Source organism: Mesoplodon mirus, assembly GCF_964341445.2.
Source record: "Mesoplodon mirus genome assembly, chromosome: 5".
Classification (NCBI taxonomy): Eukaryota; Metazoa; Chordata; class Mammalia; order Artiodactyla; family Ziphiidae; genus Mesoplodon; species Mesoplodon mirus.
In genome coordinates this window covers 150,539,520-150,557,706 of record NC_138980.1, presented here as the reverse complement: position 1 = coordinate 150,557,706, position 18,187 = coordinate 150,539,520, and the positions used below count along the sequence as shown (strand labels likewise).

The 18,187-nt window shown below is 37.4% G+C and overlaps 1 protein-coding gene across 1 annotated transcript in view; it reads left to right on the top strand.

Annotated features, from left to right (window-relative positions):
- The first annotated feature begins 3,625 nt into the window (after positions 1-3,625).
- C7 (complement C7) overlaps positions 3,626-18,187 on the top strand; it is a 59,641-nt gene continuing 45,079 nt past the window's right edge. Inside the window, exons 1-6 of the mRNA XM_082622354.1 lie at positions 3,626-3,756; positions 9,253-9,308; positions 11,102-11,177; positions 14,128-14,269; positions 16,151-16,298; positions 17,636-17,774. Coding sequence (XP_082478480.1) covers positions 3,751-3,756; positions 9,253-9,308; positions 11,102-11,177; positions 14,128-14,269; positions 16,151-16,298; positions 17,636-17,774 — 567 coding nt within the window. The 5' untranslated portion in view covers positions 3,626-3,750. The remainder of the gene's footprint in view (positions 3,757-9,252; positions 9,309-11,101; positions 11,178-14,127; positions 14,270-16,150; positions 16,299-17,635; positions 17,775-18,187) is intronic.

Genomic DNA, 18,187 nt, shown 5'->3' with positions numbered 1-18,187 from the left:
GCCACGGAGCAACTGACCCCGTGCGCCACTACTACTGAGCCTACGTGCCACAACTACTGAGCCCACGTGTCACAACTACTGAAACCCGTGCACCTAGAGCCCATGCTCCGCAACAAGAGAAGCCACTGCAATGAGAAGCCCGCTCACCGCAACTAAGAGTAGGCCCCCCTCCCCGCAACTAGAGAAAGCCTGCGCGCAGCAACAAAGACCCAACGCAGCCAAAAATAAAAAATTATTAAAAAAAAAAAGAAAGAAAAAGAAAAAAAATACAAGTTCTGTGGTCACATGAATTTGGGAAATTCTGGTTTGAAAAAGTTTTGCTTGCTGTAGAACTTTCATAACATTTAATTGACATTACCCTGTACATTGCATTTTGTGAATATAAGGCTGGGCATTTGCTGGGGGTAGATACTCTAACAGTGGTTCTCAGTGGAGGGTGGTGATTTTGCCTCCAGGGGACATTTGACATTGTCTGGAGACATTTTTGATTGTCATGACCGGGGAAGGGTGTTATAGCCATCGAATGGGTAGACACCAGTGAGGCTGCTGACCGTCTATGCACAGAACAGCTCCCCACCCTCCCCCCACATCCCCCCAACCCTCCCACCACTCCACCAACAAAGAATGATCAAGCCCAAAAGGTCAGCAATGCAGAGATTGAGAAACCCTGCTCTATAACATACACAGCTTGTTACACTCATTCAACCACGAAATTAATTATCTCTTCCTGAATTGTCTTGTAGGACTAGAGTGGAAAATCTGTGGGGAAACTTTGCCTTCAGTTTATCCACAATGTTTTAATTGCTGCGTGGTGTGGGCTTCCCTTAATACTTCTCTTTGACCTCCATGTGGCACTTGTCTTTGTTGACTGGCCGTTCCTTGAAATTCCCCTCAATTGGCTTGACAATGAATTGTTTTGGTTTTCCTTCTTCTGTAACCTCTCTCCCTCATGCCAAGATATTTTGTCCCAAAGAGATCTACATTTCCAGTTATGTGTTAGATATTTTCTTCAAAATAAAAATGTCCCTTTTCTAAAACTACCTCTTTCTCATCAACTTCTTATTTCCCCCTTCATTAATTTGTTCTTAAATTCTTCCAATTTTCTCAGTCAATCTGATATGTGATTATGTTTAATCACTAAGTCTGGTGAATCCTCTGGTCCATCGTCTTTCTCTTCTCAAATGAGGCCTTGATTGCCCCTTGTCTGATTACTGAAATAAATTCCAAATCACACTTCCTGTTTCCCCTCCTTGTCCTTTCCATGTAGCCTGCACGATACCAGTGTTTAAATCATCCTAAAACATCACTTTGATTCTTTCCTTAAAACTTCCAGTGAGCGAATTCCCATTGTCCTTTGAATAAAGTCTACACAACTTTTTCCGGCAGTCAAATTTCCCACAGTGTGGCTCCCACCTATATTTGAAACCTTTGTTCCAATGGCTCCTCCATTGAAATTCCAGAAAGAAAAAACTGTTCATATGAGAGCAAAGCTGTGGAGAGGGGCACGTGCAGAGCACTTGGTGAAAGGAAGTTTTTGTAAACTTTTTAGATTTAATTTCTGGCATACAATCTCTGGAAGCCAAACAATGCAAGTTCTAAATTATCACAGATACATCTGTATGTGTGTGACTCATGCTCTAGACTAAGGAAACTCTATAAATGGGCTACTATGATCTTTACAGCATGTAAACGATGAAAATAAAGAAGGATGTTGCTCAAGCCTCCCATCTGTCAAAGCCCCTAGCCTATCATGTTATGCAACCTTTGTAAATATTTGTTGCATTTAGAATGAACAAATTAATGAGCACATGCATGAATACATGCATGAAAAACTGCTGTGGCGGGTGCTGGTGGTGTCCTGCCTATATCTTACAAATACTGAAAATACCTGCAACTTTCTACTGGAAGTCTTTTTTTTCTTTCTTTCCTGGGTACGGATGTGTTCTCAACCTATCCCCAGTTCAAGCTGGAAGTGTCAGAGAGTTGATGAGTCCAGAAGCCACCCTTAACCAATGATAAACAGGGTGTTGGTAAATATAGCCTTACCCCCTCGTTGGAATAACTCTGAGACGTGCTCTTCAGTGTCTCCCAGTTTTCCTCATTGGGACTGAGCTATAATTGCCTCAGTATCTTGCATGTTAAAGTACCTTGTATTGACTTCCTTTCCTTCCCAGTCTCACTTTCTTATCCCTCAGCAGTGCTTTCTAGGATCACTTCACTTCACAAAACAACCCCCAAAACACAAGAAACCCCAAACCAAAAAAACTGAAAAAAAAAAAAAAAAAAAACTACTTGCAATTGAATTCTTGTCTCAGATCTGCTTCTGGGGGAACCCAAACTAAGACAGCCACTGAATGTGGAATTGTACATTGAGTGCTTAAGGAGAGTCCATGACATCTGGAATTCATGCAACTGGAGTTGAATTTAAAAAAAGAACTCTTTGAGGAATCAGACATCATCTTCTCTGTGGCAAATTTTTTTCCCACACAAAGCACTAACACTTTGAACAAAAGATGTGGAAGTATTTTCTCTGGAAGACCACCATTAATTTATAAACGGAGGTTGGGGGTCGTTCTTTATTATTCAAATTTTTTGGATATAAAAAGAAAAAATATTAAAACTGGAAAATATTCACGAATGGAATGTTTAGTTATAAAATTACTCTCAGTTCAAATTTCCTTTCCTCCTTCACACGTATGTCACTCCTACCCATAATGCCCTAACAGCAAGTTTCAGAATATTTGGCCAAACCATGCAAATAAAACTGTAGCTCACAAAAAACCAAAACCAAAACCAAAAACAACAACAACAACAACAAAAAAACTGTAGCTCAACTTTAATAGAAAATCTGAAACCTTGCAAAAATGCAGCCTTTTGTGAAATCTATGAAAGTGATGTTGGAGAAATGCTAGAATCAATGCAAAGCCATGGAAAGTGAAGATCTGGCAGAATAAGACAAGGCAACTGAAGAAGAGAACATAGACATGGTTGATGACTGTGACAAGAACTTTCCAACAGAGTGATCTGAATATCATAGGATTAAGGGCTGTTCTTGGGGAAATTAGTGATGCCTTTAAATATGTTTGCAAAAAAAGATGCTCTTTTTGATCATTCAATGATCATTTGATCATTGAAAGTCAAGTATGAGGGATGTGCATTATATTGTGTTAGGATATATATATTTTGGGGGTATTCCACTCCAGAATGTTCCACTTACATTTTGAGTGACAGAATTGCATTTAAATTTTTTCTTCCACAAAGTGTTTAATCTCAAAGTCTGCTGTATAACACCCTTTTAGAGAATCATGAAAACATCTGCTTAGCGTGGTAGATTGAAACAGGAAGGAGGCTTATCCCTTGCCTTACACAGAGTCTCCTTTGGTTGAAAATCACTTAAACACTGAAGTGAGAACATTTGTTGCTTTTCTTGATTTACAGATGTTTTCTCAGAACTACACTTCCAAACAGTCCCAGCTGACTGTAGCTAAGGCCTGGGTAAATTGATAAGGTGCATCTGGTTTCAAGACACAGACTAAGTACAGGGCAGGCTCTCTGTGTCCCCAGAGAACCTGGTTGGGGTCACAGCTAAGTCTTGGAACCATTTGCTCTATATATGAGTGCCAAGTGAATCCCCAGCAGGGAGAGACAGCCGGGGAGTAGACTGCTGGGCTCTTCCTCCTGTTGAAAATTCACTGGGCACTGGAGGAGGAAATTTTCCTTCTGTCTTCTGCCCTGAATGTTTTCCCAAACATGAAGGTAAGATAACTTCATTATTTTTGTGAACGAAGCTAACTCAAAAGGGAGTAAGGCTTAACTTAAGTAACTAAAAAAAAAAAAAAAAAAAGAATACATGGGAAAATAGGAAAGAGAAATCTCCGAGGGTGACTTTAAAAAAATCCTTAATTAAATATAGTTAACAATTCAGCCAAAGTGAATTTGTTTTTCCTTTCTTGCAGTTAATTTATTGGTTTAGAGGTCTGGGAATCAGAGATTGGAGACAATGTTTATGAAAGTCCCAAGAAAGCCATTAAGAAATAAAATACAATAATACAATTGTTATTCCTTAGGGAAAAATTCCCTCCCACGGATTTTGTTTGTTCGATTTGGAGTCACGCAATGAACCCCCGTGATCTGACTTATCTAAGAGCTTTATAGAAAAGTGAATTTGGAGACTTGCAACTTTAGAGTTTGGAATCTGGAGGAGAAGATAAGGCTTGTGAGAGTAGAAGATACAGATAAATGGAATGAAACTAAAGGTTTACCAAAAACACATATTGGTCTAATGGAAAATGGCCAAATGTTAAGGAAAAAGGAATGCAGGACTGAAGACAGAAATCACTATCATAGACTAGAATTCTGATGCAAAAATAAGTTGAACCTGCTATTACAATTTTATTATTGCAGAAGTTTGTATTTAAACTTTAAAAAATTTACATTATAATGCTGGAACAATAATTTCTCAGCCCTGTCAGCTGCTAGATTGCTTTTGTCATCACTATGCCACCGATTTGCAATACTGAATCTACGCTCACTTTCCAGGGCCTTTGGAGGCGGAGTGAGAGGTGCGTCTTGAGTAACTCATGGGTGAAATTACATTTAATTAAGTTATTGAAAATTACACACAAATCATAAAATTAATTTGTTTAATGTTATGATGCTAGAATGTCAAGTAACCATACAAAGTTAGAATTGTGATATAATCTAATCTCTATCACTCTGTCTTGTATTTTTATTTAAAAATTTAAAATGCTTGTTAGCTCAAAAAGAATAGGATGCATTTCCTAGAGTCATCTAGCTAGTATACTTTCTCCTAATATTTGTATTAACCATCAATCAATTTCCTTACTTATTTTATGATGAGACATCTTAATAATTGTTTTGTGCTTAAAGAGGGATCATTGATTATTATGACATTTTTCTGCTGGGGTAACATATTTACTTTTATCTTTCAGTTGGTTGATAAAATATCAACAAATAAAGAAATGATTTCTTTGTGAGTTGCATGCAGTGTTCTCACCTATATTTGAAAGTAGAGATTCATATTTTTACAGTAAATCTGAAGGGTATGCTTTTGTGATACATTTCAGAGAAGGTAAACTTCGGCTGTGAAGACACCACGAGAAATGGTTTTCAGGTCTGGCCTTTTAAGAGGGAGTATTCTTTTTTCTCCCCCGCGCCCCCCGCCCCTCCCCGCCCCCACCATTCATGTGAACTAAATTCAGAGAGGTGGTCCCAGAATTCTTTTCATTCTCTTTGTATCCCTTGGATAGGAGATAACTGGGTCTGAAGTGTTTCAAGACTTTAGAGCAAAAAGTGTTTCCCTCTGAGCTGGCTGTGGTCCAGACCTTCACTTTCTTTTCCGTGGACTGAGATGAACCTGGGGTTTGTAAACTTAAAGCATGAGTCACATGGTGCTGGGATGTGGTCAGGCACAGTGATGTCTCAGATGAGGGCTTTTCTGCTTCCTCGCCACACCCAGAGCTGATCTGATGTTATCAGATGTCTTCTGTCAATTATACTGTGATGGTGTTTGTACCTTTAAAAACATGTCTTTTTCCATATTATAATACTACCATCTTGGCAAAAATAAGTTCAAAGAAAAGATAATATCAATTATTTCTCCACTCAGAGATAACCACTATTAACATTTTAATCTTTCTTTTCAGACTTTTATATGAGCATGTACAAAATATATTTTATGAAATTGCTATCAATCTAGATCTGAATCTTTTTAATCACTATATCATAAGCATGTTCTCCTGTCATTGTTCAATCTATAATGTGCTTCTAATGGCTACAAAGTACTCATATCATATTATTGTGCCCTTTTGCATTTCTTTATCGCTAGAAGTGTTGCAAATTGATGTCTATTTCTGATAAAGATGTAAGTAAATTGATTTTAAAATCTACCTTCTTCTTCATCTGTTTGGTGCCCTATGTTCTAAATTTATTGATCAAGATATTAGGACATGCTAAGAAATTAGATTTGATTTTTTCATACTTTTTTCTCTTGGAATTTGGATATTTGGAACCCAGTATATGCTATAGAAATTAATATTTTATTTTTTTTACCTCAAATGGGCTCATGATTCAACAGACAAATGTAAAAGACCAGATATGGAGAAATTAGAAGCATAGAGACAATGGTTGTAGCTGGAACACTTTAGAGGAAGGAGGTAGAGCTAATGCTCATTCAGTCATAAGAAAGAAGAGAAGAGAATTCTGGGAAATGTAGTCCCAGCTTAGCTACATTACACACTGCAAAGATACGATATCTTTTCAACCAAGCAATTCTTTTATAGAGTTAATTCAGATATATATCTATGTCTGTCATTAATTTGTTTATTAATTTGTAATTGTTCTATCTTGTCCATTTGATGAGATACTCTTTCCAAAGGCAAGGAATGATAACTGCTTCATTTTCAAGTACTCAGCTAGCAAATTTTCAAGACATTCTTTTGGTTAAGAGATTCAGCTTGTATAACTCATGAACTTGTGATAAGCAGATCTTCATGGGTTATAATATGTATACAAGGAAGATGGTGGCAAAGTTATCTTTTCTGATGAAAAAGTATATCCCTTAAAACTTCGTTGACATTTAATAAAATATGTAATAGAATGTTAAAATGGATTTTTTCACGATGTCTGTTTTGCCTGAGAGTCAAAGGCCAATAATAATTAGGTGTTCAGTACCCTCACATTTTAAAGTGAGATATTGTACATTCAATGCAGTATTACTGCAATGCCAAAAGAGTAGCTCTAAATTTGTTTGGTGACCCTTTGGCAATCTCCATTCTCAAAAGTATGCAATATTCTGTCCCTTGGAGCATGAGGGTGTATAGGGAATGATACCCTACTCACATTTGAGAAAATCTAAAGGCATAGGCTGGTTCACTGCCCTGTGGTTAGCAAGTAAGTCAACACAGCAGTATTGGTTACATCCTGACATCCAGAATTTGACAGGGCAAGGATGTGTGCAGGTATCCCATGGACCAGATGTGGACCTTTAGAAAGGGGCCAGACTTGGGTTGTCAGGGACTCTGCCTGGGAGGCGCCTGCAGGATGAAGCAACCCCAGCAGACAGCATCAGGAAGCAGGCACTGGTGAGACTCAAGAGAGCTGAACAAAGAGACGAATCATTTGTGCCAGAGAACAGTGGTTGTAGATTCCCAAAGGAAGGATATCCAAAGAATGACAAAAACACCATGAGAGATAAAGAATTGGCATTCAAACATCCAACACACCCTGATTTACCATCACTAGACTCCAGCTGCATCGGGCAGGCAAGATCCTTTTGGCTCTTGCCCCTCTCACTCGTGCTGCGCTGACTCTGGAGAAGACAGGCACCCTGGGGAGGTGGGGAAGAGAAGAAGGAGAATAAAGCAGAGGAATTTTGAAGTGGACCCCACCCCTCCCGCAGGACCTGGGAGTAGGATAGACATTTAAAATTGGATGATACATTGAAATTTGACTGTTAGATTGTTCCAGAATGCCTGGGAGTGACTAAAAAAGCTATGAGAAATGGAAAAAAAAAAAAGAAAAGAAAAGAAAAAACAAACAAACAAACAAACAAACGAAAAAGCTATGAGATAGGCTGGCCCAAGGGCAGGAAAAATGAGTTGACATAGTACAAAAAAAGACATATTGTTGAAAAGAAACAACCCACTGCAGTTTATAATTTAAAAAAAAAACACCCCAACGTTTAAAAGGTGTTACTTTCCATTATGTGCTTCACGAGTTTGTTGAAAAATCAGAAAAGTATCCATAGCCTCTCCCACCATTGTTCACGTTTCCAGGGTGCCCACAGCTGTTGGTACCCCTCTGCCCTTTTGGTTATGTTAATCAGATTATAGGCTAAAAAATCTGTAAGGCTGTAAAAGGCAGAAGTAGGCAACTAGGATTTTACAACTGAAAAAAAGATACCTAATAAGAGGATGGGTGATCTAGGAAGGTGAGTAGAAGGGTCTGGAAAAAATGTTGGGAAGCCATTCCACAGCTACCCTGAGAGAAAAGAGGTTTGGGGAGATCAAGAGAAGAGAAAGAACATTGGCCTGGTAAAATGTGAGGTAAGATGATTTAAGGACTTTTTTGCTGGGTTATGACTTGAATGTGTTTGATATTTTTAAAGAGTCTCCAGTACAGATTTGAATTGCATTTCCTTTCACCTTGAGTTGTCAAAGTAGGAAAATACATAGAAATGAAAATAAAATAATAAAAGTCACCTATGATTTCACAACCAGAAATGAACTATTCTTTGTTATATTTCTTTGTAGATTTGTTTTCAATACACATTTGATTTTCAAACAAAATGTAATCACATTTTACATACAATTTCATAACCTGTCAGATGCTCAATATTTAGGCTGCTGCTATCACATGAATGTGATTATAAAAGGCCTCTGTGGTGTTTTAAAGACTGAAGGAACCACCTGCAGAACTAAGGATTGTGATGAGTATCACGGCACCTCTGGCTAGGAATGTACCTCCACTTTTGATTTTTCCATTTAGGAAGCTATTTCTCTTTTAGCTTCTCAGCCCATGGAACTGTTCTTCTTTCCAGACTTTCTCTTCTCTGGTGCCCTCATGGGTACCAAAGTTAGAGAGGAGAGTGGAGTAAGGAATTAAAAGATGATAGGACCCTAAAGAAATGTTTGTGAACATTTAACTCTGGGGAGTCTTTTCAATTTATTTGTCAATGACATCACCTAGCCCCTAGTTGTCTTTCCAGAAATGTATAATGGGAAGTGAACTCAAGAGAAATGTATTAGAGATTTCCCTGGTGGTGCAGTAGTTGAAAATCTGCCTGCCAATGCAGGGGACACGGGTTCGAGCCCTGGCCTGGGAAGATCCCACATGCCTCGGAGCAACTAAGCCCGTGCGCCACAGCTACTGAAGCCCGCATGCCTAGAGCCCATGCTCCGCAGCAAGAGAAGCCACCACAATGAGAAGTCCACACACCACAATGAAGAGTAGCCCCTGCTCTCCACAACTAGAGAAAGCCCATGTGCAGCAATAAAAGACCCAATGTGGCCACAAAATAAATAAATAAATAAAATAATTGTATTAAATTTTTATTTAAAATGAAAACTTAAAAGTCAAGCTTTTAAGTTTTAAGTCAAGGCTTCTCCATGGTTCTTTCACTCTTTCTATTCCCAACTCACAAATCTTGACTTGTACAGATCTATTCACTTTTGACTCATTAAAGCAATGCTAACTAAAATATTGCTTTATTGTTTTTTTTCCCCCTCCTAGGCAATAAGTTTATTCTTCTTGGTGGGATTTATAGGAGAGTTCCAAGTTTTTTCAAGGTGAGAATTTTTTGGATTGTGTGTGGAAATCATTAACAATTATTTCTTTTATTTTAAGGAAATTCTTAAGTATGGTCTGATTTTTACATTGTAGCCTGAGCATGTTTAACCCTTCAACACTTTTTTTCTTTCCCTTTTTTAGAAAAGGCAATTATAGAGAAAGCATGTTTTATTCTTATTCTTATTTTACTTTATTTCATTCCCTGTAAGGAAGAAACCTGAAGACTAAAAACACCTCAAGGTTTCCTGCTTCTCCCAGTACCATGGTTTTACCTGCAATTCAGGGAATGGCAGCTGACTTACACATCTTAGAGCAGAATTTGATTTTTAAATGTAATCTTTGCAAAATAGTCTTTGGGATTTTAAAAGTTGAGAGTTTTTTTAAGAAAATAGGTTTATCTGCTCTTGAGACCTGGAAAAAAGCCAGCATCATTTACTCACAGCCTTGCTTTGCTTTCACTGTCTGATGGGAGGGGACCAGGTCGGCTTACCTCATTGAACTGTCAGAACATGTGTCTGGAGTTGTGCCAGTGACTGGGACACAGAGGAGCCAGAAGGTACTGAGAGTAGAGGGGGTGATTGAGATCTTGAAAGAGTTGATTTCAATGCAGGTGTGATAAAGGCTCTGTGAGGGGACTGGACAGGTGCACAGAGGAGGTGAGGCCAAGCGAGCTTCCCTTCCTAAGCCTCGGTGTTTGGAGAAGGCCTCTGCCTGTCTCTGGGAGACAGACACATAGCATTAAGTTCAGATTGTTTAAAGGTCAAAAACACTAAGGCCTTTGGATCATTGATGCCAAGCAAGACTACAGGTTAGCAAGATTAGCCCCATAAGGGCACCTGAGCCACAAACGGGACTCCTTATCTGCAGCACCTGGCAGTGCTATGCTTAACTAAGCAGGAATCACCTTGACCTGAGATGTCTCCCAGATTAGGAATGTACTCAAAGTCCAGAAAGCAGGAGTCCTGGTTCCTCTACACCTTGCAAAGTGTGGTTTTAGGGAAGGCTTCCTTAATCTCTTTGGACTAAGCAACATGACCTCTTGGACACAGCCAGAGTTAAGCATTGTAAGAGAGTCAACTTGCCATTTTCCACGTGTATTTTATTTGGGTGGAATCCTTTGAGCTCAACTTGACCCTACTGTACTTGGGTGTGTGCTTGAGAAGTGACCTAAATAAACAGGGGAAGCACGTAAAACTAAATTCTCGTCCATTTAGCCTTTGCCAGATTTTGGTTTCCTACTTCTCATACGGTCGTTTTAGAGCTTGTTGTCTCTCAGTTAAATTTCTGTATAGCTCTTCAATTCATCATCCAAAATCCCATCAAAGGCCATAATACCTTCCTTCTATATGTTCTCACTTAGCCTCCCAACTTTGGACACTCTCTTATGTGTATTTCCACAACGCATTATACTGTACACATTTCTGTTAGGAAATCTATCTCATTAGCTATACTGTATAAAGGATCATGATTATATTATTGTGTTATGATTATTTGTTTATACATCTGTGTCTTCATCCTCCCCTCTACCAATTGTCAGTATCCTATCTCTTTTATGTTTATAGCTCTAGTGTCTAAACAGTGCCTGGTACATTCTAGATATTTCATAAATTATATTTAATAAATCTCTGAAAAAGTGAGTCCTTCCCACATATATTTTTTATATATTTTGGGATCCTCTTGGTACCTCTTAGGAAAAAAAATGTAAAGCAATTTTTGACTATTCTTGCCAATTTTTTGTCTTCTCTCCTACCTTTCTGTCGGCTTTATGATGGACAATTTGACACTATGACAGTGCCTCCTCGCCAGTCAATTGCCAGTGGGCTTCCTATGCCCCTTGGTCAGAATGCAATGGTTGTACCAAGACTCAGGTAGGACCATGTGAAAACTTTGTATTTACTATTTATATGTAGAAATAGCTTAGGTGTGGACACAATGGCATTAACTTTTGAATGTTGTTTTATTTTTTGAAAATGTAATTAGTAATTTTGAAGGGAAAAAGTATGATTTATTTCATACTTAATATTGTAATAAAATATTTCTGCATTCTCATTTTTCTTGCAGGACTTTTCTAAATCTTACATCTGAGCCTAGAAATATACATAGGAGAGACACTAAAAGCAACTCACTAACTCTTTCACTATCAGAGAAATAAGAATAGCATGAAATGAAGTTAGTAGATAATTCAAAATTTCATATTTACTGGATTCAACTTTTCTTTTCATTTGAAACAAACACTAAAGAGTAGCAAAATGGCTGCTTTGTTTTATCTAACTAATAGTGAATGACCATGGAAAGTCAAACATTTTTAAAGTTTAATACAAAAGTAATATAAATAAAATACCAGACTTGACTGGGAGATTATAGAGTACTTCTAAAAATGTCTGTTTTTTTCCTTATTATAAATTAATCATTGGAGAAAATGATTTATTGTTTTATAAATGAAATAAAATGGTTTATTTCTATTAAATAAAGAAAACACTACTTATAATTCTACCATTTAGAAGAAACCGATATGTCAGCATTTTAGTATTTATTCTTTCAATTTCTTTTCTTTTCTTTTTTATTCCATGTAAGCCCAGATCTGCTTTATTCTTTTTGAATAGCTACATAGCATTTTATTGTATGAGTGTACATTTAAAAAATTTAATTAGAGTTCTATTGACTGGCATTTGGGTGTTTCCTCTATTTTCTTTCTATGTGCTTATGATTTTTAAAATAGGATTATTTGATCATTATTTTGTATTCTATTTTAACTTAACATTATTCTATCAGCATGAATTTTAACAGCTGAATTATGTTCCATTATATGTATATACCAATCTTATGTATCCACTTCCTATTGTTTGAGATTTAGGTTATTTATATATTTTGTTATTATGAATAAAACTTTAGTGAACATTTTTACACATAGATATGTCTTTTTTCTGATAATCATCTTAGGATAAATTCCAGAAATACAATGTTGGTTTCAAAGGTTCTGAACATTTGAATGGCTAAATATATATGTTTTTTGTATTGAGATACAATTGACATATAACATTATATTAGTTTCAGGTGTACAACATGATTTGATATTTGTAAAGTATTTTAAAGGTAGTTCAGTTTAGATAAAAATGTGCATTTAAAATCATTTTAAAATTATTAAAATAACAGAACCATATTATAGAAGATAACTTGTGTTTTGAAGCATCATCATTATCCTCATTTTCCAGCATTTATTTAGTATCTACATGAGGGGTATTTACAAAACGAGTTACACAAGTAACTAGGATTTGGTTTCTGGCAAATATAATATTAGATGACAACTCTGATTACAGGCAAACAGGTACATGCATAACAAAACAAAAGTCAAACAAACACCAACTTCAGAAAACATTTTTATAATTTAAAAACAAGTTAAGAAGGAACATTAGAGGTAGATGGAAGGTATTTTTCACATGAGTAATTTTTTTGAGTGGAGCTTATCATGCTTAGATTATAAAAACAGAATTTTCATCCAGAAGAAGACAAGTGAAAATGAAAAATGAGTCATAAGATCAGAATTTGACAGGTGAGAATGAGACCCTGAGAGCAGACAGCCATCAAGGTCATCCTGGTGTCTATGAGAAGGAAAACATTACTTATACGACAACGCAATCTATGTTTTTGAACTTCAGAAAAGCACAATGTTACTAAGCCACATATAAGAGGTGTCTTCATGAATTGAATACAGAAACTAAAAACTTACTAAGAAACTGTACTGAGTTCCATTCCTCACTCATACTCCTCTATGACTCCTTTGCTTAGACACAGTGAAAGCCCCAGGCTGTTGCAAACCTGCTCAGAGTTCAACTTACATATCTGTGACCCTTGGTTCCAATTTAGGATGAATGAATAGATTCAACTTTGGTTTGTATATCTAGTCTTCCCTGTTGCTCAAGGTTTAAATTCTCTGGAATCTCAGATTTTGTCCATTTTTATTAACTGGTAAGAGTTGAGTATAGGAAGAGGCTTAAAAGATGCACCTTTGGTTGCCTTTGGGGAGGAAAAGGATTTTGCAGATCTTTCTTTTTGTTTAAACATTAGATACATGCCTTTATATTGAGTAAATTAATTTTAGGATGAATTAGTTTTCTCATTTGCCTTAGAGATTTCCTAAAATTTTTTTCTACCCCGTCCTATCCCACCCCTCCCTAAGATAGGCCTTTGACATCTTTCCCATTTTAGAGGTCAGTAATTTTGGTTGTCCAGTAAAGTATCATTGTAGATGTACCTTCACCTGTGGACCACTTAGGCTTCTGTTTTGTAAATTTGACTTCCACGTTAGCATATATGTCTCTCTGGATTGTTTTGCCTCACCTTGCCTTCCTGAAGAAGGCTTAAGGTTCAGCTCAAATTAATTACCACCACTTTTCTAAAGGTTTCCCTTTACTCCTGTTCATCTTAACTTCCCTTCCCAATATGCTTACTCTTTCTCCAGCAAAATTCACTTCACCTTTTCTAATTAGCTCTTGGTACATTGCTTTGGCAAAAAATTAGTCATTTTGTGTTGTGATCTGGTCTATCCAGCATACTTTCTTAAAGATTCACTAAATTTTTTTTCATTCAACCCTAAGAGTAAATATATAACTGGGAGTGCTCTATAAATAATAACCCAAGTGTCACTGTACTCAAAGACAAGTGGGTTTCTGGGTGCATTGATTTTGTAGGCTTTATTTCTGTAGTACACCAGAACAATTTTACAAACATTATTTCTCCAATTGTATTAATTTATCCCAGATTTTATTTCTCAGATAAAGGAAACTGGAGATATTGAAAAGCTATTTGGTTTGTATTTAGACTCGCAGGCGGTCAGTTGCTGTTTATGGGCAGTATGGCGGCCATCCCTGTGTTGGAAGTGCTTTTGAACCACAATCGTGTGAACCTACACGAGGATGTCCAACAGAAGAGGGATGTGGAGAACGTTTCAGGTGTTTTTCAGGTATTTGCTTCCCATAGGTTCGGCATGCAGAGTGTAAGTTCAAATGTTATTTGTTTAATTTGCTCAGTATGTATTTGTTGAATTGTACTGCATTTATATTAGCCTATAAATTAATTTTCCCGCAAATCAGTTGGATTTTGATTGGCATATTAGTTACACACTCAACTGTCATTCTTTTAAATGCATGGGTGTTGTCTGGTAATAAAGGTGGGGATACTCTTTGCTTCTTTGAAAAAGAAATATGGCTATTGACAGACCCAAGCAGTTCTTGACATTGCATTTTTGGTGAAGATGTGGAATGAGTCTGGAATGAAGACTGAAATTGGGCAAAAACAATATTACTGCCCAAATTATTTTTATGTTTACAAGAAAAGCAACTCTAATTAGCTAATCAAGGAGCAATACGGGTCATCTCTATTCATGGGGAAATGAAACAGTTTTGGATTGAATAATATTTGACCTATTGTCTATGTTGCATTTGTGCAGAAAGGTTAATTCAACAACTTTTAGCAAACATTTATTATTCTTGTTATGTTCCAGATACAGAAATGAGGGTTGTGGATGTACGATGAAACACATAGCCTCTTCCCTCAAAATTCTTAAAGTTTTATGGGCAAAATAGTACATAAATATTTCCTGTGTTAGACGTGTTTTTCAGCAATATCTGTCAAACTCCTATTGTACTTTCAAAACCCAAATCAGATGACACTGCCTTAGGGAGACCTACCCTAAACGCCCAACTGATAGAGCTATTTAACAGATTACTTTTCTGTGTTCTCTATGTGCATTGTATCATCTGTAATCTGAAGTATTTGTTGCCCTGGATATCTTTTGGTAGACTGAACTCCTTGAAGGTGTGTATTATATTTCTTTTATTTTTGCATCTGGAGTGTGTGGTACATAGTAGAATCTCAACAAATGTTTGCTGCATTGGATCAAGTGGACAGTATAGTGGGATGTGCTATCAGTTTTGTGCCATGCATACTATAAGGGCACAAATGAAGGGCATACATTGTAGCTTGTGGGGCAAGGGTGGTTTCTGAGAGGAGTTAATGTGTGATTTGATTTTTGAAGAACTGTAGGTGCAAAGCCAGTGGAGATGGCAAAAAAGTTTGGTCTTTGATTTATGTAAATGATCCAGTATGACTAGGGCGTAGGAAGCTAGTAAGAGAATGGTTGGATATAATGCTGAGGAGGGAGGCTGGGGCTAGTTCATCTGGTACCCTCTAGTGCTTCCTCGTGCTTCTGGTACCCTGGGCTTATATCTATCACAACAGTTACATTGCTGAATTGTAATGATCTAACTTCATACTCTTTCCTATTAGATTGTAAAGTATATGAAAACCCTGGTGAATACCCTTTTTATTCATATCTGTATCCCAACACCCAAGAGTGTCCTGAACAGAGAAGGTGCTAAAGAAATGTTTAAGTTTAATCTTTTAATCCAGTTCCCATGCTCTCAAAGCATATATATCTAAATCACCAAGAAAGACGGCACTTTGGCATCTAGGTCAGTGATTACAGAAGAGAAATGGAAAGTTGAAGGGCAGGAGGTCAATCTCTCTTCCCAGTGATTGATTGGCACTGAGTGATTTTGGAGAATTCAGACAAAGTGCTTGATGACTATGGGTGAGAGCCTGGAATTTGCATTCAGGTTCTATTTTCAATTTTGTGTCCAGCCAAGGTCAGAATCAATTCGCATGTTGAAAAATGAGGACCGAAATAATCAGCAGTCCTTCCCTGGGCACTGAGGGTTTATCTCAAACCCACATTAGAGTATCAGTGTTGTGTTGAAGGTCCAGGGTGAAATCTTTTGATCCCAGGTAGTGTTTTTGCTTTTCACCTCTTTTATTTTTGTGTGGTGGCTTTTCTTGTGTTCAGGTCAGTGCATCAGCAGATCTTTGGTTTGCAATGGGGATTCTGACTGTGAAGAGGACAGTGCTGATGAAGACAGGTGTGAGGACGCAGAAAGCAGGCCTTCCTGTGACCTTGATAAACCTCCTCCCAACATAGAACTTACTGGACATGGGTAAGGTGTTGGGTGTCTTCCTGTACACATCGATGGGTTGTAATTTTTATTTTGTTGTGTTTTATTTTGTGGTTTGGTAAGCCTAATAACAAATCACCTAATAGTTAAGACTTTGCTTAGAGCTCTTTGCCATCCTGAAACTATTTAAAAATCCTATCTATATACCTGTAAATATATGTGGTAAAGCATAGAGGGACCAGTTGTCCCTGGACTGTTGGGTTTAGCACTGAAAGTCCTGCATCTAAGGAAAACCCTCAGACCTGGGAAAACCTGGCCAGTCAGTCCCCCTATGGGAGGGAAGGGGGGAGAACTAGTTCAATGATGTGGGGCTACTTAAGGGAATGAAGAGACAACAGAATGAGAGCAGCGGAAGAAGAGAGAAAGTGTGTTGGAACACTCAGACTGAAAAGTAATCACCTAAACTAGCTGGGAACTTTCAAGTGAAGTTGAGGCAATCCTGTTAGCTTTATTTATTTATTTATTTATTTATTTATTTATTTATTTATTTATTTATGGCTGTGTTGGGTCTTCGTTTCTGTGCGAGGGCTTTCCCTAGTTGCAGCAAGTGGGGGGGCCACTCCTCATCGCGGTGCACGGGCCTCTCACTATCGTGGCCTTTCTTGTTGTGGAGCACAGGCTCCAGATGCGCAGGCTCAGTAATTGTGGCTCACAAGGCTAGTTGCTCTGCGGCATGTGGGATCTTCCCAGATCAGGGCTCGAACCCGTGTCCCCTGCATTGGCAGGCAGACTCCCAACCACTGTGCCACCAGGGAAGCCCCCTGTTAGCCTTTTTAAAAAGAATTCTGAAAAACTTTTAACGGTCAGATCCAAGTTAAAGTTTCAAGGTTTTAAGATAATCTCTTTGAGAGTGATATTTAGATGTGATTTTTCTATACTACTATGAAATTCATTAATGGAAAATTGGTAAAGTTACTTTAAAGAGTATACTAGTTAGCATGCTAAGAGGCTGACTAGTTGTAAATCATTGTAGAGAGTTCTCTCTCTTCAAGAGTAATCTTAATAGTTTGGTTTTATCTATAGATTCAATTCAAAACCAGCTGTTGCCATAGATACAAAAGGGCTGTGTGTTTCCTAAATAAGTTATTAGGCTAAAAGGATGTTGGGTTTCCCCAGCTATTAGTTTTAACCATTATAACAAGCAGGGGGAGTTGGGTAATGCATAGTGTGCTTTAGGAGGCTTTTTATTTGAGCTCTCGCAGAGATGTTTAACTGTAATGTATTTCAAGAATATCTAGAGTTCTCTAATGATGCCTGTTTCAGCAAGTGGTGTTTCTGGTTTTTAACAGCCTTTTCTTCTTTCATTTTTTAAAAAACAGTTACAATGCGCTCACGGGCCAGTTTAGGAACAAAGTCCTCAACACTAAAAGTTTTGGTGGTCAATGCAGAAAGGTGTTTAGCGGGGATGGGAGAGATTTCTACAGACTGAGTGGAAATATCCTCTCCTATACATTCCAGGTACTTAATTACATTGATTTGATTTCTTTCTAATCTGTGAATTGTTGCCAGAGATCATTATTTATATGATATTGATTTTTTTGGTATTTTGTTGAGAATTTACTTGTGGCCTCATATGTGGTCAGTTCTTAGAAATGTCTTATATAGGCTTAAAAAGAATACATTTTCTTTTTTTAAGAAATGTTTTATTTATTCTTAAAAATTTTTTATACAATTTTTAAAGTTTACTTTCCATTTACAGTTACTGCAAAATATTGGCTCTATTCCCTGTGTTGTACAATACATCCTTGAGCCCATCTTACACACAGTAGTGTGTACCTCCCACCCCCTCACCCCTATATTGCTCCCCCCCCCACCCCGTTCCACCAGTTTGTTCTCTATGTCTATGAGTCTTCTTCTTTTATGTTACATTT